Source organism: Aphelocoma coerulescens (genome assembly GCF_041296385.1).
Source record: "Aphelocoma coerulescens isolate FSJ_1873_10779 chromosome Z unlocalized genomic scaffold, UR_Acoe_1.0 ChrZ, whole genome shotgun sequence".
NCBI classification, from domain to species: Eukaryota; Metazoa; Chordata; class Aves; order Passeriformes; family Corvidae; genus Aphelocoma; species Aphelocoma coerulescens.
The window spans coordinates 32,151,330-32,172,434 of NW_027184085.1; the positions used below are offsets into that span (position 1 = coordinate 32,151,330).

Sequence of the window (21,105 nt, forward strand, 5' to 3'; positions counted from 1 at the left end):
AATATGCCACAAGGTACAGGATGTCTTCAAAGGATTTTTAAGATTTACTGACTGCCAGTGATTACATAAAGATGCAGAATGCAATAGTTAAATTTAATTATTTTAGCAAGCTTTATTCATTACATTTTATAAGAAACATATAATCAGTGCAAGTGGAATATAATTAGCCAGTATTTCATTGTACTGCGGAGTGTCTCCTCACTCTAGGACACTTATTCTAGCACTACAAGGAAACTGTAGCAATTTGCTACATTTTCCATCCAAAGATCTGAGTGTTAATTGCAAGCACTTTAGTGAAATAACCCCTTGTAGGGTTTAGTTCCATTCTGAAAAGGGAAGATGAGTGATTTTTGCCGTTCTGCATCAACCTAATGGTACATCATAGGATGCTTCCTTTTATTTTTAACTTTATCTTCAACCAGTGTTCCATGACTACTTCTCGATATTTTCTCCTCAGAGGTTCTGTGTTTTAAAAAAACTAAAATTTCTTTAGTTTTTCAAGTTGCTGATATGTGTGTGAAAGCAAACCATAGAGTGTCAATTCACACTCTCAAGAGTTAACAGAGAGCTCTAACTGCACAGCAGTATAAGTAATGTATCTTGAAAATTATTGTTTTGGTTTATTATAACTGCGGTAGAGAGGGCTTTTCAGAATGGTCTCCTTATAATTAAACTGCTGGAAAATCTGGAGGTTTTAGTGGCAATGACACTTGCTACTGCTTCTGTCCCCAGCTAGTATTGTTCAGGGTCCCTGGTTCCACAACAGGATCTATGAATGTTAATAGGTACTACTTCACAGCTGGTACTGTAGGTCAGATGGATGGTGTAATCAGAAAGCAGTTTTACTGTTTTTCTATAGGACAGAAATTCCCAGAGTAGCCTTATCACAGATCAGCAATAAACAAGACACTCTGTAGATACCACTCTTTGTCAGTGGTCTCCATGTTTGGAGAGTCAATGGAGCTTAAAATACATATCCTTTTTCTTTGCCTTTTGTAGCAGGAGTCTAGTCTTCTTGATTTGATAGTGTGCCATTTTGAAAATGTTACTATGCTGTTCCTTAGCCTCACACAAATTATTTATTATTTATAGTCTCACAGGAAATGTCCTCTGAATTTTAACTACCAGTTGTTGTTTGTTATATAGACATTTATTAATCTGTCCCCATTTTTTGTGGCAACTGCTTAAAATAGAACGGTTTTATTCTGATATCCAAAAGAAACCGTATTGTAAGAGAAAAATTCTGTAACTACTTTAAAAATGATAATTTCGACAGAAAAATAAAAGGTTTGCTAAACAGGAAAAGGAAAAAGCCCTCTGGGGAGAAGAAAGTGTTGGTTTTTTTTCTTGGTTGGAGGCCTTTTACAACAAGGCAGGTGAATTAGATAAATGTGGGTCTGCCTTTCCTCGCCATGGCCAAGAAGTGGTTGCCTTTCCAGGGAGTTGATGGGATATATTGCAATTGTATGAAAAGTCACTGCAATCAGTGCAAAGGGAGGAAGAGAAGTGTGTGTAACTATCCTGGTCCTGACCTACCAGATGTCTTCGGTAGGCATGTCTGGCTCATGTACTTAAAACACAGCAAAGGGAGGACAGGACTGTTGATGTTGTTTATAGGTATAGATATATATACACACATTCAGAAAAATAGAATAGCTGAACTTTACAAATCACTGACTCACAGAATCAAAGAATGTGTCAGGGTGGAAGGGACCATAATGGGTCATCTGGTCCACCCCCCCTGCTCAAGCAGGGTCATCCTAGAGCACATTGTGCAGAATTGTGTCCAGATTGTTCTTGAATATCCTCAGTGAGAGAGACTCTACAACCTCTCTGGGAAATCTGTGCCAGTGCACTGCCAGTGCTCAGTAAAGAATTTCCTCCTCATGTTCAGGTGGAACTTGCTGTGCATGAGTTTTTGCCCACTGCCTCTTGTCCTATTGCTCAGCACCACTGAGCAGGGCCTGGATCCATCCACTGACCCCCTTCCTTTAGATACTTGTAGACACTGATGAGAATCATGGAATTGTTAGGTTTGGAAGGGACCTCTGGAGATCATCTAGTCCAACCCCCTTGCTGAGGCAAAGTCACCCAGGGCAGGTTACACAGGAATGCATCGAGGAGGTTTTGAATGTCTCCAGAGAGGGAGACTCCATGATCTCCCTGGGTAGCCTGTTCCAGTGCTCTGCCACCCTCAATATAAGGAAGCTTTTCCTCATATTGGGATAGAACTTCTTCTGTTTTAGTTTATGACCATTGCTCCTCATCCAGCATTAGTGTTGGGCAGCACTGAAAAGAGTCTGGCACCACCCTCCTAACACCCACCTTTGAGATATTTGTATGTATTGATGAGATCCCCTCTCAGTCTTCTCCAGACTAAACAGGCCCAGCTCCCACAGTCTCTCCTCATAAGAGAGATGCTCCAGATCCCTGATCATCCTTGTGGCCCTCCACTCGACCCTCTCCAGTAACTCCTTGTCTCTTTTGTGCTGAGGAGCCCAGAACTGCACACAGAACTCCAGGTGTGGCCTCACTAGGGCCGAGTAGAGGGGAAGGATCACCTCCCTCGACCTGCTGGCCACACTCTTCCCAATGCACCCCAGGATGACATTGGCCCTCCTGGCCACAGGGGCACTGCCAGCTCATGGACAGCTTGTGATCCACCAAGAGTCCCAGGTCCTTCTCCACAGGGCTGCTCTGTAGGAGGTCAGCCCCAGCCTGTGCTGGCACTTGGGGCTGCTCCTCCCCAGGTGCAGGACCTGACACTTGCCCTTGTTGAGCCTCATCAGGTTTCTCTCTGCCCAACCCTCCAGCTGATCCAGGTCCCACAGAATGGCAGCAGAGCCTTCAGGTGGGTCAGCCACTCCCCCCAGTTTAGTGTCACCAGCAAATTTGCTGAGGGTGCATTTGATGCCTTCTTCCAGGTCATTAATAAACAAATGCAGTGAGATTGGAGCCTTGGGAACACCACTGACTGCAGGCCTCCAGCTGGATTCTGGTCCACTGATCAGGACCCACTAAGCTCTGCCATTGTCAGTTCTTGATTCACCCCAGGGTCCATTCATCTAACCCACATTTCCTGAGCTTACCTGCAAGGATGTTGTGAGAGACAATGTATATGAGGTCCCCTCTCAGTCATTTCTTCTTGAGGCTGAACAGGCCCAGCTCCCTCATTCTATTTTAAGAAAGATGCTCCAAGTCCTTTTGTCACCCTCTGCTGGACCTGGAAGCAGGATCACCTCCCTTGTTGTCCTTGACATGCTTGGTCACATTTAATTCCAGATGCACCTTGACCTTCCATGTCTCATTTCTACTTACTCTGACAACCTCTCTGTCTTCATTCCACGTGGCCTGACTCTGTTTCCATCTTCTGTGTATTTCCTGCTTGTGCCTGGGTAATGACAGTTCTTCATTTGTTCATGCAAGTCTGTTACCCACTTTGCCTGACTTCTTGGTCATCAAGATGTGTTGTTCTTGAGCCTGGAGGAACTTATCCTTGAATATCAGCCAACCCTCTTGCACCCCTCTTCTCTGCAGGAGCTGTTCCCATGGGATTCTTCCAAGAAGATCCACAAAGAGGCTAAAGTTAGCTCTCCTGAAGTCCATGGTTGCCATTTTACTTGCTGCTCTGCTTCCTCCTCCCCTGATGCTGAAGTCCTTATTCTCATGGTCACTATAGCCAAGGCTGCCCCCAACCTTCACATCCCAAACAAGGCCTTCCCTGTTTGTGTGAGGCCAAGCAGCACAACATTCCTTGTGGGATCCTCCACTGCCTGTGAAAGGAAGTTGACATCATTGCTTTTCAAGAACCTCCTGGGCTGTTTGTGCTTTGTGGTGCTGGTTGTGCAGCAGATGTCAGGGTAGGTAAAGTCCTCAACAAGAACCAGTGTCTGTGACTCTGAGGCTGCTTTGTGCTTCCTGTAGAAGGTCATCCACCTTCTCCTCCCGCTTGGGTGGCCTGTAGCAAACACCCACAAGTGTCATCCCTAGTGGTCTGCCCTTTTTTCCTGACCCTAAGGTCTTGACTCTCTCATCATCCACCCCAAGACAGAGATTGATACATCCAAGTGTTGCCTCAAAAGAGGATAACTCCACCACTTTGCCTTCTTGGTCTGCCTCTCCTAAATAGCATTTCCTTTATGACAGTATTCCAGTCATGTTAGCTGTCCCACCACATCTCTAATTGCAATGAGGTCAGAGTCCTTTGATTGCACACAGATCTCTAGTTCCTCCTGTTTGTTCCCCATTCCATGTGCATTGGTGTACAGGCACTTCATAGTAGTATTTGATTGTCCCAACGTCTTTGGATGCTTGTACTCGCTGAATGTATTCCCACATAAGCCTCCTTTTGCTGCTTGGGTTCTCCCCTTCCCACATCTCTTCTTTGTTGAGCCTGGCCCTGTCCCTGTCTCCCTTCAAATCTAGTTTAAAGCTCTTTAAGTGAATCCTGCTAATCCTCTTCTTCCCCTTTGAGACAGGAGGATCTCATTTGTTGACCCAGTGTCATACAAACTGACCCATGATCAAAGCCCCAAGAATTATGATGGTAACACCACTCTTGAAGCCAGGAGTTCCTCTGTGGGATTTTCCTGGGTTTTGCCCCATCATTTTCTGCAACTGGCAGGAAAGAAGAGAACACAATTTGTGCTCCAGATCCCTTGACCAATTGTCCCAAGGCCCTGAGGTTCCTCTTGATCATTCACAGCCTTTTTATTGGGACTTTGTTGCTACCCACCTGGTAAACAGGTGATGGGTAGTGATCAGTTGGCTGTACCACTGGGAAGTTTCTTGGTGATGTTTCTTACCTGGGCTGCAGGGAGGCAACACACTTCCATATAGGTTAATTCCAGTCAGCATATTGGGCTCTCCATTTCTCTGAAAAGAGAGTCACGAATTACTACTACCTTTGTTTTTTTCTTAATTGAGGAGGTCATGATGTAGGGGGTAGGCTGCCCTGTCCTAGACAATCGGTCCAGCCCACATAAAACTTTCATCCCCATCCTCATCGCTGTGATTCTGAGATTCCAGGGTCCTATACCTATTGTATAAGGGTGAAATACTGGGAAGGTGAAATACTTTGGGAGGGGATTCACCTGCCTGCCCCAAGGAGAAACCTGTTTCCACTTACCTCTGTCTTTAAGGTCCCCTGCTGCCTGGTGGTGAGAGGGTGGGGGATCCATTGCTTCATGTGAAGTGGACAGTGGGTGCATTTGAGGTGTAGTAGAGCACGGCTCCACCACTCAGTCTCTTCCTCAGACTCCCTAATACTTCTTAGTCTTTCTACTTTGTCTCTCAGCTCTGGCGTTAGGCTTTGTAGGTCACCCACCTATCATACCTCACACAGCTGTTGTCTCTGCCGCCCTGAGAGCAGTGCCAGTCTCCATCATTCCCTGCAGCCTGAGACTTAGACTCTTGCATGGTTTCATGGGCACTCCATCTGGGTTGCCCCATCCTTTCTGGTGTGCACAGAGGGAGTAAATTTTGTCCTAACACTTGAGCTCTATCACTGAGGGTGAAGATCACCAACTGAGGTAAGGGCTTGAGTTGGTGGTGTCTCAGTGCCCTTCCTTCTTGCCCTGCCTGTGCAAACAGTGTCATGGTGCCCTGGATCATGTCTCATGCCCTGTTTGCCCTCTCTGTTCATTGTCTTCCTGCTTGCTTGCCCTCCCTGAGGATAGCTTTAGTACGTGTGGGGGTGGGCCCTGTTCCTTCTGCTGCCATCTATGCTCACTCAGAGCTCCAAAAGAAAAACCTTTTAAAGTCTCTGTGTCATTATATTTCTAGTTTTCAGTCCTGTTTCCATGTCAGAGTAAGGAAGAAGTAGGATAAAATAGTTTTGTTAGTAGCACCTGATTTTTTGTTAAGGTTTCTTGGAATTGATGAAGCTTTGCAACCCAGTGAGGTGCCCCTCAAAGCTCAAACACCAAAGGAAACCAGCTTGCCAATGTTTAGGAAGAAAAGTCCTTGTCTCTTTCAAGAACTGTGCTTTTAAGCTTTAAAGAAAATGTTAGAAACAGTGTTTCATATAACAAAAGTAATTATTAGCCAGTTAAAGAAAGAAGGTATGTTTTCTTGAAAAATGTACCTTTCTGAAGTCAGAGGCTGTCTTACTTGCTTTTTGCATATTACCATATCACAAAAAGCATAAACAAAGCGCTTTAATTAGCAAGACCACTGAATGTTGGTATTGCTGCCCAGCAGCCCTATAGGGATCACAGCTTGTAGATATTGGCCTTTCACCTGTGATGGCCAGAAACCCTAGGTTGTTTTCTAAATTTGGCTTACCTTTTCAGTTCCTTCCAGTCATGCTACCAGGGTTTTTATCTATAAAAATCAAACACTGTAAATAATGCAGTAGCACTGAAAGTATTGTCCATGTTCATACTTTATTTTAGCGTAGTAAAGTGACATATGTGGCCTGTAAATTGCATTTTGAAATTAAATCTTGTAGTGGCCTACTCTATTTTTGTATCACTTGAAGTATTTTAATAGCATTACAAATGCTTTCCCTTCCAAAAATATTATAAAATATTTATTTGGTCAAAGACATTTTGTACTGACTAGGGTACATCTCTATAGAAGCGTAGGATCTTCTATTTTCATTCTAGTGATAGCTATGTATTTTCTTTTTCCCTTTTGTGCTTGCAGAATGGAGGAGGGAAAAGAAACTAGGCTGCTCTGCTCACCACTTATTTGGGACCTGTAGCAAATAGAACACAGGAGAATATGACTAGATTATACCATTTTGCTTCTTTTTAGACCAGTGCTAAATAGACAGGAATAATGGCCATCCATGTTCAATAAAATTGTCTCTAGCTCTAAGAGAGGTATCTGAAACTTACCACAATCCTCTGTTTTCTTCATCATATCAACTTGTTATTCCAGCAATGTTTGCCTTTTTGTGACCATGTATTGTAGCTGAAGCATAAGCATTTAGCTTGAGCTTGTGCCTTCTTTGTGAACAGTGCCTAAAATTTATTATATCCCTATACCAGTGGAGACTGTTTAAATGTAGTCACTGTTTCAATCACAGCAGGCTCTCATGTATCAAGAACCCAGTTTAAGTCTCTGAGGTCACTTAGAGCTCCCGGCATAGTGTCTTGATTCCAATACTGCAGTCTGCATCCTCTAACTGTAGTCCTGGCATTTCCTGACTTGTTTGCATCTTCATTTCTCTATACCAGTTTGCTATTTAAAATCTCCCTCTTTCCCTATTTCAGGGTGTATAGAAGAAAAAAAAATGTTCTACAACTTAAAAAAAATCTGTAATGGCACTAGGCAAAATAAAAATGTCTGCATTACACTGTTCTTTTGAAAACTCAATTCTGTATGAGGCCTAATTAATCTGTGAATATATAAGTAGGGGGTTGATTACAAAGTAATTAGGAGATCACCTTTACTTCCCCTTTTCCAGCTGCTGCCAATCTGTCTATATTTATGTTCCAGAGCTTTCCTCATTTTTTTCCTCTCCCTTACACTGACTTATTTCTGCTTTGTAGAACAATGCTCTTTCTGAAATTGGGGCATGTAATTGCTTACTCTTAAGTCAACTCATAAAACTGCATTGTGGACAACCAGGTGCAGGCTATTGGAGTACTAAGGATTATCATCAGGAACCAGGAATCCATTTGTAACTGAAGACTGTGCAAACTTTACTCATACTGTTTGTTTTCATATATCTGGTTCTGCAACTGTTTACTAGGAGAGATACTTTCATCATTGTGACTAATAATGTTTGTTCCTTTAATGTGTTACTAGAATGTGAAGAAAAAAGAATTTTCTTTTAAATTTTGTCTAGGTAAAAGTGATTTTGTTACATAAAAGATCTTGTTGTTAATATTTCTTCTGGTTTTGTTTGTCTGGCTTTTTTTCCTTTTATCCCAGGAATACCAAGAAACAGCAGAGAAAAATATGGAAAAAATTTATGTCCTTGAAAAAAGTCAAGAGAAATTGGCTCTTGAAAGCATTTCTGTGAAAAACACGTTAACACAGTTTCAGAAGGAGCATTCCTCGCTCCTGGCAGCCTGTGCACTATTGGCAGGTGCCCTGTGTCCTCTGTATGGCCGATTGTGTGCTATGTCTTCACAAAGAGACCTTCTCCAGGATCAGGCCAATATTTATGAATTAGTGAACCAGAAGATTAGGAGCCTAGTTCATGTGCTCTCGGATGATAAGGAAAACAATCAAGATGAAGCAAAACTAAAGAAAAGGAAATCCCAAGGCCTGATTTATGTATTCCGAAGAGCTGTGATTGTGGTTTTGGCAGCCAACAGACTTAAAGTTTTAGCACAGTCTTCTAGTTCCCTCTTCACCTGGACAAATGGCTTAAGAGGAGGTATTGGAATTACAGTTTGTGTAGGAGATCACAAAGGCAAGCGTAATCTGTCAAGTAAGCTAATTTTTTTCTTCTTTGATAAATGTTGTGTCAAATGACATGGTTAGTGAATAACCATAATAGTGAATGTAATAATACTATTTGTAATAACGTGTAAATAAAAAATTAATGACATTTTAACAAATGTAATTTTTGAATTTTTAATTTTTAGATTACTTGATAAATGTAATTTCCCCTAAAAGGAAATGTGTAGTCTGTTCAGCAATGCAAGTAAAGTTGCAACAAGACACATGAACGCCCATTGTTTGATATCCTCAATATTTGCATTGTAGATTTCAGAACTAGGTGCTACTGCATCTGCTTTATGTGATAAACTTCTTGAAACATTCCTACATTATTTACCATCAACGTATTTTTTGAAAAGGTATATTCTCTTCTTCTATTAATAACTTTTAGTACTTATTTCCTACTGAAAGAAGCAAAAAAGTTTCTTACTGATTCAGGTAAAATATTAGTGTAGGATTTCTAGATTTCCTTTAGTGGTTATGTAGTCTTCTTGTCCCTTTCTGTTACCAAACCAGCTCATGCTTCCCCCTACAAATCAAAATGGTGTAAAAAATGCTCTCCAAACTAGAAGATTTGTCTATTTTTCTGGATTAGTGCTCATGGAAGCATATTTAATACAGTCTAAGTTATCCCAAAAGTAGTCTGTGCCTTATGTACTTTTAGCTTTTAGTCAGTTTCTGAAAGAGGAAGTAGTGTGCCTTATCTAAGTTATTCAGTTATATTGGTAGCTACAATTCTGTTTCACAGGTTGTGAAGAGAAAGAACTTGACTGTGTGGAAGCACTCAGCTGGTTTGCTAGTTCTAAACTCCTTGCTGCAATAATCAGTTCCGTCACTGAATTACAGGATGTTGTTAACAAACCAGGTAATTTGAAAAGTATATTCTTGTAGTTGAAAATTGAAAAAATAATCAGGGTGGCTACATCATCTCCATTTTTAGGATTTATCTAAACTATTCTGGATCAAATCTCTTGAGAGCTGTATTGATGAAACAGACTGGATTTTCTTTTATTGGTCATATGATACTTTATCTTTTTGGTATATAGAGTGACAGGAACAGAAGGCTAGAGAGTGCTTTTAGAAAGCATATATACCATTTTGCCTGTTTGGTTGTGAGATATTAAAAATAATCTACGCCACACCAATAGATATTTGGCTGTTTTTAAACATAATTTGTTTTTAAAAGCTTCCAATGAAGCAACTTTTACAAGGTTCCTAGTTATTTTGTTCCACTGGTCTAATATTCAAAAAGTGTTTTCCTGGAGCTCAACCTAAGACTTTTCCATAGAGAAAATCTATGTCATTTTGTTTTACTTGATCTGTGTATTTCTTAAATGCAGGCTCTAAAACTGGCACATATTCAACTTGGGACATTACAGCTGCTGACTGAAAAGAAATAATTTCCTATTGTGTTTTATATGATATGAATTTAGAATTTCCAAATCTGGAAAACAATTTAATTTCATGCATACTATTTTTGTGTGTTTTACTTGCTATCTTACAGTTTTTGAGAGAGAAATAAAATGCTCTCTGGTACACAATGTGTAGCAGTCCTTATTTTATGTCTCTGTAGTGTTCCCTCTCTATGCTTAATTACGTTTGTGTCTAGATATCCTAATTTTCTCAGTCTTCTGCTTGTATAGAATTATACTATGCCTATGGATAATTGCAGTGTCAGTCTCTGGAAATGTCACCTCATGATTCCTAGTTGTTAACTATTTTCCTTAATTTATTTGCAGTGAGAACTTACGTAAGATTTTGCTTGGTTCATCTGCACGGCTGCCATCCTTAGTTCTTTAGTAACTTTTAGTTTTAAAATACCAACACTTCTGTCACAGAAAAAAGGATATTTAAGGAGGGTTAATTTATATGAATAAATGGAAGTAGCAGGACAGGGATAAGATGATTCATTTCCCAGAAGCTTAAACAGCAAACTGGTACCAGAAGACATTGAAACGAAAGTTTTTTGATTCAGTTTCAGGTGCTGTCTTTGGTCATCAAGTTTTCAGTAACTTAAATTTACATCTTTGCAAAGCAAAGTTTGAACTGTATTTCAGAATATTTACAGGGTTTATACTGCAAGTGTTCCTGTGTACAGAGTATTGTGTAGGAACAGCAAACTGAAGAGGAATCGACAAACTCATCAGCAGCATGGATGTGCTGGAGGGACTAGTTAGAATATCCTAAACGTCATGGTATTTTGCCAGTTTGAAGTATATGAGATTTCTGGTGTTCTCTATTTACTAGATATCCCTGCACTCAACACAGGCTTGATTTTGAGAATTAGGAAAAACCATGCTGGGAATGTTAATGGCCACAGTCAGTTTGGTGATTCTTTCATATCTTATTTTATTTTTTAATTTATTTTTTATTATTGATTATATTTATATTTATATTTATATTTATATTTATATTTATATTTATATTTATATTTATTATAATTTATTTATTATTTAATTTTAAGTAACTTTCACAGAACATCAAGGTCTAACTGCTCATGTATTACTTGGAGTTCTGTTGCTCATGAGATCAAGTCTCCTAAGAACCTTTGGTTCAAAAAATAGTAATAAATAATTTAGAGTTTGACATGAAATTTCCAGAAGTATTGAAGTAATTAGGCTCTGAAGGAATATATTTGAAAACTTCCACACTTAGAAAATTATATTATGTTCTATAAGTAATATTTTAAATAGGACTTAAACCTTCAAACTGACTTCAGTGTTGAATTTAAAAAAAAAATTTAAATAGGCAATCTCTTAATATCTTTAAATAATGGCAGTTCCAGATCAGACTACACATCACAGGAGAGAATAGTATAAGAAGGTGCTATCTGGATTGTCAAGATGGAATGGTTCAGTGTCTTCGAAATTATGTTTAAAGATGGCTAGGTTCTGGGGAACCATTTGAGGCAGATGAAAAAAGCCAAATCCAGATCACTCAGATGACACTGGAACATTTGGGTTTGTGTGCTCTGGTGATTGGACGTACCTTTCTTGATCTTTTAAATAAGTGGTTTTGTTTTGACATTGATGATTGTTTCACTTCATAGTGTTTGTTAGTTTGGTTCTCATTCCAACAAGTTTTGGAATGATCTCTTTCCTTCAGTTTCAATGCAAGTTCATTACAGTTTTGGAGTTTTTTGGTTTGCTTTGGTTTTTTTTTGTAAGGTTAGTTTTTGAACAGAATCTGTACTGTAATAAACCAGAGAAGGTAATGGCCAATGTTTTCAATACAAATATCACCAACTGTTTTATATACAAAGCTTTCAAAGTTTGACATGAACATTTTAGTCTTGCATAGTACTAAGTTAATCCTGCTGACTTGGTGTTCAATTCACCAAAAGAGAGCAAACAAGAATTTTTTTTTCATCTTTCGTGAAGTAACATTTGACACTTTTTTTTTCATGTGTTTAATGTAAGACTTAATTGCTCTTTGTTGTATATCTGTATTTGTGTTAATTTCTTAGGCACATCATAATGTACATAATTTAATGCTTTTATTATAATTCTTTCATCCTTCATGGCAGATACTGAAGATGTATATAAGCAGTCTATTCTCTTATCAGTTATTATTGATACAGTTCCTTGTGGAATTGATTTATGTTTTCATTTCATCTTTAACTTACTTCAAAATAGTTCTGTGTATTTATTCAAAGCTACTCTTCATAAAAACAACAGAGGACATGACTATTTATCCCTATCCCAAGAAAATGCCTTATGTTGTGGATGCTGAACTGTACTGGATAAGGGGAGTGCTTGTTGTGAAGTGGAATGATAATTTCAAAATGCTAGAACACAATTGTCTGAATTATTATTTAAATTTATTTTAAATACAGTTAAACATTAGATTCTAGACATGGGGAAAGGGGTCCCATACTAGGTACTGCACATATGGAGAAACACTTTTTTCTGACCGGCAACCAATCTCATAAACTGAGATAGCAAGTGGAAATACTGGGAAAAGTGAAGGAACAGTAGCTCATTGAGGGTATCCTTTTTGTGGTATGTACCAAAAATCATGGCAAAGGACAGTCTCTGAGAAGGTTTTGGTATCGTCTTACGCAGGAGGGCATAAAAATGTTCTAGTTTCAATTTTAGATTAATTTAACTAAACATTCAACTAGCGAATGTTTTATGACTGGAGAAAAGAGAGTGTCTTTGAAGCTGAAAGACTAGTATGACAGGATAATCTGTGATAAGAGTTAAATTGATGAAGGTAGAGTTTTCTTTTTTGTGATCAGTAATAGGGAACCAACATAAAAAAAAGAGAAGATCCTAGGCCAAAGTAGACAGAGCATTGCAATAGCAGTTTTTTCTGGGTATGAAAGGAATAAATTTTTTTTATTGCAAAGGATGTTTAGTTAGTTGAAGTGCAAGATAAAAATGCCTCATGAGATTTTTAACTTTAAAGATGCTGTCTTAGTAGTGAAGAAGAGGCACATCTACAGTCATTGAGGTTATGGAGAGCATGTACTCAAAAATGATACTCCAGTTAAGTACTGGAATCCTTGGAGTGGTGCTATTTTAAAACTAAGCAGGAAAATGGCTTTGAAAATAAAATATTTATTTTATCATGTGCATTTTTGGTATTGTTTACAGATAAATCTCAACCTCACGTGTAAATGATCTTCTTTACAATAAGAATTGTAATAAAAAAATATCAATAATCATATTCTGTTTGCTGTGTACCTCTGGCTTTTTCCTTCATAGTCTATAAACAGAAATTCTTTAACTTAAGCCAGGGTTATTTTTTTCTGTTTATACTCTTAAGTAAATACTTCATTGCAGCAACAGGAGATCTGCTGTACTACTGAATGTAAATAAGCTCTTCCATGCTTGTCATCTTACACTGATAGTATCATAAGACAAGTAATGACAGATTAAGACCTGCCTAGCAGAGGGAAAACTAAATTACAAGACTTTTATTAAGGCATAAATAAACCTATTAACTGTTATCTGGAATACCAATTAGTGGAAGGAGCACTGACAATTTTATTTATCAACATTAAACACAATTATTAATTACAGACCTGACGAATCTAGCAGTAAGCAGGACATGTTGGGTGTGCTGGGGCCTTAAGTCCATTATATGAGAAGGATGATTACCAAAATCCTGTGGGGAAATAAGTAATTGTAGCTGTAAAATTTTAATTGCCTTGGAATAAGGTAAATTATATTCTCTTGTCTCAGAATATAAATAGTATGGCATTAAGGTACCAAGCCCCACTAATTTTCAACAGCAAATGATTTAGACATCTGTAGAGGGGAGGGAAGAGAAATCAGGAAGCCCTCAGAAATTTGCATTGTAAATATTGCAATAAAGTGATTTACCATGTGCTATACCTTCTGACTTACTTGACTTGACTTCCATTTGCTTGCTTGCATCCATCTTGCGTGTTTTCTGAATTACAAAATTAGAACACTAAAGAAAGTCTTAAGAAAGTATGGTATTGGAGAACATGATAACAACTGGACAAATAGCCTTTGACAAACAAATTCTATTCTTTAGAATCTTATCCTACCCTCCCATTCATAAATTGATTGGAGTAGAATTTTGACTGCTAAATACACAATTTTTCCTAAAGTTTCTCTGTGAGATATTCCTTTTAACTCAGTCTTCCAGTTTTTAATGGAAAATTTCTATTGAGTATCTTAAAGGTGTTGTTTGTTGTGGTTTTTTTCACTGAAAGAAACTGAAACAACCTATTTGATGTTTCTTTTCTGTGTTTTGGTTTGGTGGTTGTTGTTGTTGTGGGGGTTTTTTTGTTTGTTTGACTCTTTGTTTGGGGGTTTTGTTTGTCTTTGTTTTTTGTTTTTTTTAAAGGTACGAAGTCCTGGCTTTCTGGAAAGTTACTTTTAAGTGCAGCCAGGAATTCGTTTTCAAAACTTATGGACAAGCTGAATGTTATCATGGAGACGGTTCCATTAGACCGCAGCAAGTACATTACTTACCTGGAGAAAGACTCCTTGGTACAGAGCCTGGCTCATGGACTTCATAAAATAAATACCGAGGCCCTGGAAGCTGGATTGTGTGACAGAGTATCCAGTATGGTATGCATAATTATAGTCCTACTCCATGTAAGCAGTAGGTTCATGGCCTAAGTGTTAGGATGATGCTCTCTTGATAGTACGATTAATTTTGTTTCAGATTGTTTATAAGACTGTTACATTGAAGTCAACTATGTAGACATCAAAAGTTGATTCCTAACACCCAGAAGCATTAGGGTGTGAATTTATTTTTTCTTTTATGTCAAAAAATTTTAAGAAGAAATTTGATGTATCCAAGAAAAAGGGTTTTTTAAAGTTCTGTCAAAATTGTATTTGCTTTGTAAGAACTAGCTTACTTTTGGCTTCAAGTAAATGTTATGGGGTTGGTTTTTTGTTGTGTGTTTTGGTGTGGGTTTTTTTTCTGTTTTCTCCTGCTTTGTGTTCTGTCTTTCAGTAAAGATAGCCTTCTTCCCTTTAATCAGAGGGAAAGGAGAAACCTTCCAAAATAATTGGTCTTTTATTGTGGGCCTTACATGACAATGGTACTTCTTGAAAATGGGAATTTTTAGTAACCCTCAGGAGTAGGTGAAACAGGTTCACTTTTTTGCACTCATGCATCTTAGAGATGATGAGCAAAATGAGAGCTTTGTCTAATTTGCTTGAGTTTTACATGTGACTCTTTTATTGCTAAAATAGTACATGTTAAAGTGCATAAATTTGTTTCTGATTGCTAACAGAAAAACGTAGAATCCTTGCAGAAGCAGATATTTGAATTTACACAAAGACTTCATACAGCAGAAGTGGAACGCCGCTCACTGCGCCTACAGCTTGCAGAATTCAAATCGAATTTCGGTGAGATGAAGAAAGAAGCAGACAAAGCCCAGAGCCTGCAAGAGCAATTAAATATGCTTAAGCAAGTAAGTATATTTGATTTAGAGATGACTGCTTATAAGACACGTTTGTGTGTTCTTTTGAAAAATGAGTATAAAATCATTCTAATAATAAAAGAATTTTCCGGAAAATTTGCATTGAAAGTGTCACTAAACTAGAAGTCAGATGTGTTTAGAAATATTTCCCTTCCACAAGAGTTTCTTTTTGATTTGTAGAATGAGGCATTCTTGTTTGGTCTTCAGCAATCAAGATCTTCTGTATGTTGAGTATGTTGATGTGATTTATATACGCAAAAAGCATTTATAGATTTCACTTCAGCAGGGTGAAGTCAGCTGCAATGAGGCTATTGAATAAGTATGTTCATGAGAACTTGAAAAAGTATAAATTCTGTGTGGATATTGCTGAATATTACGATAGACATTTTACTGTATCTTTGACACTAGGCTATGTCCTGAGCTAGTCAGTGCAAATTTTAGTGTGGCTGTTTCCCTGAAGGACTACATTTATGGAAGGGGGAAAAAAGGCCCTCTTTTACATTCCTGCTAGCATATATGCATCAAATTCCTCTGACTCCTAGCTGTCACTGATTGATTTACTTAAACACTATGTATTCATTAACCTGTAAATATGTCTGACAGGAAGGAGAAGACACAACAAAAAGGTTATTTAACCACTTGAAACCACAATATCATGACTAATGGATTTGAGGGATTGATGCCATTTGGAGGGTTCTCAGTTTGACCCCTGTCATATGTACAGAACTGTGCCTTCAGTCCTTGGAGGGGAAGAAACTTGTCTTGCTTTAGCATGCTGGAGGTTCACTAAGCACCTTTCCTACTATGCTTATTTCTTGTAGGTTGCATTCAGAATTGAACGGATGTTTTAACTATTTGAGATAGTGAATGGTTAAGGATTCTTATACATGCTTTACAGGTACACAGTACAACTAAAACAGTTGTGTCCCAGAAAAAGCAGTATTTTCTGTAGCTGTGAGCAGCACTGGTACTGGAGCCTAGTTGGTAAACCTGTCAGTGTGTCCCAATCAAGACACTTCCAAGCAAATATTTAACAGATGGTCTCACATCCATTCTCTTTCCTCTTCCTAGCTGGTAAAATATTGGTGGTTTTTTACTCAAACAGAAAAAGTTGTATCTAATAATTTTCAGTTTTGCTCATCCTGGGTTTTATTTGCTTACAATTTTGGAAAAATTGGAAGAAGTTATCAGAGTTTAGATTGCCCATTCAAATGTAGACAATGATTTTACTTGAAGAACTATTTTGTCTTTCTGGAACAATTTTGGAAAAGGAGAAAGAGTTTGTGGGAACCCAGTATGCAGAGAATATTTCTCTGCCTGTTTTTGCCTGTTACCCTCCTCTACAACACTGTTTTTGACCTTCGTCCATGGAGAAAATTGCCTACCCTCTGGGAAGAATTAGAATCTACACTGGTGTGAACTAAGTGATAGAATACTATGTAAGATTGTCACAAGGTGAAAAATTTAGAGGTTTTGGGTTTATTAATGTAGTAAGTTGATAAAAGCAAAAAACATCAAAATGGAGGATTGTTGTTGCTCTCCAGACCTTCTTCTTCTTCTTCTTCTTCTACTATTCCATATTCTGCAGTAGAAGTAGTTTGGGATGATTGGATAAAGAATTCCACAGTTCCTGTCTGCGTGACCAGACAATTTACTAGACATTGGTAGAAAAGTGAAAATATCTTTCGTTTTAAGTTTTCATTGAGTGATTTACCTTTAAAAGACTGTGTAATCTTGATAATTCGGCTTTTCTTGCATTCTCTACTTCATGCTATGTCTGGGTCACGGCAGTGGCTTGTATTTCACTGGTAAGACTTAATAAACAACTACAGAAGAAAGAGAAGGCTAAAAGTCCCGTTCATCTCTGACTCCTGGCAAAGAATCTAAAAAGCCTCCCCCATCAGGGGAGACAAAATTAAGGCGCTGGACTGTGTCAGAGTTCAGGAAGATGTTTACAAGGGTTAACAAGATATGCACTAAAATGTGGGACATTGATCTACATATTTCCTTCTAAATATTGGTTTTTTGCAACCTTGGGTGTTAATTTGAATAGAATAGCAAATGCATGCTGTTTACAGTAGCCTGAACTCTGTTTCGGAACATTACAGTGAATAAAGTTGTCTGGCCATTTTATTGCTTGGTGGTCTGTCTTTGAGTTAAAAAACCTAAATAATAATAATAATAATAACCTTTAGCATACTTTTCTTTTAGAATTTAATATGTTTGCAAGTGGAACTTGGAAAGTCAAGCATGTAAACAGATAAGTATAGTTACATAATCAAACACAATTTATTTCTCTTATCAGAAATTGATCACCCATGAGAGGTTTGAAAGTGTATGTGAAGAATTAAATAATGCATTACATCGAGAACATCAGGCACAACTGCTTTTGAATGAACAAGCACAACAGCTACAGGAGTTAAATAATAAACTAGAATTGCAATTCACTGAGGAAGCAGATAAAACCCAAGTCTTAAGTGAATCTGTACAGGTAAGACGATTGTTGTTCTCAGTTAGGCACCTGAAATTTACTTTTTGGTGAACAAGCCAAATGTTGCAGTTCTTGTGCAAATAAAGTGTAAATGCACACATTTCCATTGAAATTTTAGGGTACTCAGAAATACTTTCAAGATGCTACTTCAAGGTATAACATCATTTTTCTGCTCTTGCAACTAGGTGATGTACACTAATTTATGTGAAGTGTCTGAAATTTATAGGAGACATAAGTGACAGCAGTCCTAGCTATCCCAAGGTGTTTGCAATTTATAGAAAAAATAAATGAAGAAGTACAGGGATACTTTGATTTTTGATAGAGGTCACAATAATATTTTAAAACTTGGACTGTCTGTTTCCTGAATATAATCCTAGGATGGAGAATACATTTATTAGTTAGGAATATGCGAGGTAACGATAGAGAGAAATCATTTTTCATCAGAATTTAGAATTTTCTGTAGACATAATGAGTAATAAGGAAAAAGATGATGTTATCAGAATCTCTGATAACAAACGAAAGAACGGAGAGAGTATTAGAGGTTTGAAACCAGGTGGATACCTAACATGGGAAGAGAGAAAACTTTGTGATGGCAAGCCAATAATGGGTGATGACCTGAGCTCTGCAGCTTTTATTTATTTTCTATTTAAAGCAAGCTTTGCTGCTTGTATCTGCTCTTCAGCCCTACTACTGTCTTTCCATCTCCCTGGAAGAATTCACAGAAGAATACTCCCCCAGTATTCTGTGAATTGACAACTGAGCAAAAGAGACTGCTTCAGCAGTATTTTGAGAAATAGAAGCACTTGCGAATCTGAGAGACGAAGTGTCAAGCAGGAGGAGAACCAAAATGATTCAAGCTGCAAAACTAGTAGAAATGTCAGAAATATTGAAAATATAACAATGAAAGTAGATGTCAAGAAGGATGAGTTGCAGCAGAGTTGAGATTTGAAGTGATGTATAACGGAGGATGCTGAAGGATGTTGTTTAATTTATTAAGTAGGGTTTTCACTAGTGGTATTATTTACTAAAAATGCCTTACCCTCACTAAGGGTAAAAGACAGTGACATTTCCAATTTACCTGTTGGGTTTTGTGGGTTCTTTTTCTCCCTCACAGTTCTCTACTTGTGGATGTTTCATCTCAATGGAAGAATAAACTTGTTTAGTGTTTTCAGTCAGGTTGCTTGTTAATAATTGCTATTTTCTTTCTGATATAACTGTAGTGTATATATAAGCTGTGAGTCTTGTGTTTGACTTCTTTGAGAAAGGCTTGATTTAAGATTTTTAAATGGCTATTAGGAATATAAAGAAGGGAGGGACTAGAAGACAGATCCTATTTGAAGTCTTCATTTGTGTCTACTTTTTATCCATTAATACATGTTTTTTCACCATGTTTTACTTTATCTAAAACACACCTTTTCATTTGTTCAGAGAAAATGAAGAAAAAGGTCAATTGTAGGAAATTAAAACATAGGAGGAAGTTTTAAACAAGTATGTTGCATAGATTATTTGATACTGAATTAGATTTTACAGATTCTGGTTTTTATTAATTGAAGGCTAGATACAATTTTTTGGAGACAGTCGTGATCCTAAAATGCATCTTAATTCTGCAGTCCTTTAACAGTTGTTTGCTACAGGAACAACTTCCTTTAGTGTAAAATGCTTGGTTATTGCTGAAAGCTTTAAAGATACAATGCAATGTAATAATGTAGATGATAGGATGGAGGCAAAGAACATTGACAAAATAAACCTTAGGGCTGAAGTTTACTACTTATAGATGCACTGATTTGGTTTATTACTTTTTAAGTCTCAATCCTTTCCACTGAGGAATTTTAAACCAAATTTAAGTTGTAGACTTGTTGCTGTGTACTGTCCCTCAACTTAGAAGATTAATTGATATCTCTCAATTTCTTATGATGTTTACTACAAGAGGTAGCACAAAATTGCATTTTGGTTGTAAGAGCCTGTATCTGTATCAAAAAAGGAGACAAGAACAGTTATGGTAACATGTCAACACATGTTAATGATCTAGTGGTCCTTGATTTTTTTTTTAGTCATGCAGATACAATTTTATGTTTTTAAATCATCATTTCACCTTCACTTTTTGTCATTGTTTTTTACAGTTCTGAGCCTGTGTTGAATAAGTACTTTCAAAATTCAAGTGGCAGTCTAATATAACCTACTTTGATACCAAGGAGTAGAAGTACTTTTTAAATTCTGAGCTCTCTGTGTTTTTTTTTTTTTTAAATTTAAGAAAAAGTCTCTTCTCTCCCACAGTTTACCACAATCCAACCTTGTTCATGCCTTTATTCACAACAGGAAGAAATGGTCTTTGCCTTTGCCCTGGCATTTTAATTGACAGTCCCTTTTCCTTAGCTAATTGGGTTTTGTGACTTAAAATGTTTGGGGTTTTTTGTGGGGGTTTTTGTAGCTCTCATTTTTCGCGACAGTGAAACAATCTAATCTTTGTGATAATCAACATTGTCCTTGTAAAACAGTGTTCTTAGAATTGTATAGGTTTTTAAGTGCTTAAGTAATACAGAAAAAAAAAGAATTTTTACCATTGCACTGTAAAAAATAAAGTAGAAAAATATATGCCTCCATCTGCATCCTAAGATACAAAATAATATTACTGGTATAGACTAAGTGTATATAAAAATTTGGTGAGTATGGTGACATACAAGTGAGGTCAGGTAGAGTAGAGTAGAGTAGAGTATCATGGAGTGAAAAAAAACCTTGCTTTGAATTCTTTATTCATAATTTTTAAACAGGTAAGAAGAAAGATATTAAAATATTACATACTTTCACTTTTGATAGCTTGTTTTTAAACTTACAGTTCAACAGCAATCAGTAAGGAGATATTTTGGTATTCATGTACTTTCATAAAGTAGGCTTATTAAAGGAGTAATACTTAATTTCTTAGCTTTATCAGTTCAGATTTTAATCCTGTATATTTTTATCTTCTTAATGGCATATACCATGGAGACATCCAAAGTAGCCAATTACGTTCAAGGTCAGCTGGAACTAAGCAACTCTTTAATACCACTTCTTTTTATGAGGTGAGGTGAATCATTTGCTCTGATTCCTCATTCTGGGAAGAGAAACTTTTACACAAATGCTAAACAGGTATCAATAACAGACAAATTTTTAATTCCTGATACCAGCTGGTCTTAATCAAGTAAAGTATTTTTTTTTCCTATTGATATGGACAGTCTATGTATTTACTTCCTTTTAGGTACGTTAGTGCCTGTAATAAAAATAATATATTTTTAAGGTTCTATGTATAGAACAAGTTCTATAAATT

General features: G+C 37.3%; 1 protein-coding gene across 7 annotated transcripts in view; it reads left to right on the forward strand.

Annotated features, from left to right (window-relative positions):
• Positions 1 to 21,105, forward strand: part of CCDC171 (coiled-coil domain containing 171) — a 157,867-nt gene that overhangs the window by 64,950 nt on the left and 71,812 nt on the right. For all 7 annotated transcript variants that reach the window (XR_011147782.1, XR_011147783.1, XR_011147785.1 and 4 more), the window contains 5 exons: positions 7,885 to 8,389; positions 9,149 to 9,265; positions 14,224 to 14,450; positions 15,125 to 15,304; positions 17,619 to 17,804. Coding sequence is in view for 1 of the 7 variants with exons in the window: in XM_069002102.1 (XP_068858203.1) it covers positions 7,885 to 8,389; positions 9,149 to 9,265; positions 14,224 to 14,450; positions 15,125 to 15,304; positions 17,619 to 17,804 (1,215 nt within the window). In the remaining 6 variants the exon portion in view is untranslated. The remainder of the gene's footprint in view (positions 1 to 7,884; positions 8,390 to 9,148; positions 9,266 to 14,223; positions 14,451 to 15,124; positions 15,305 to 17,618; positions 17,805 to 21,105) is intronic.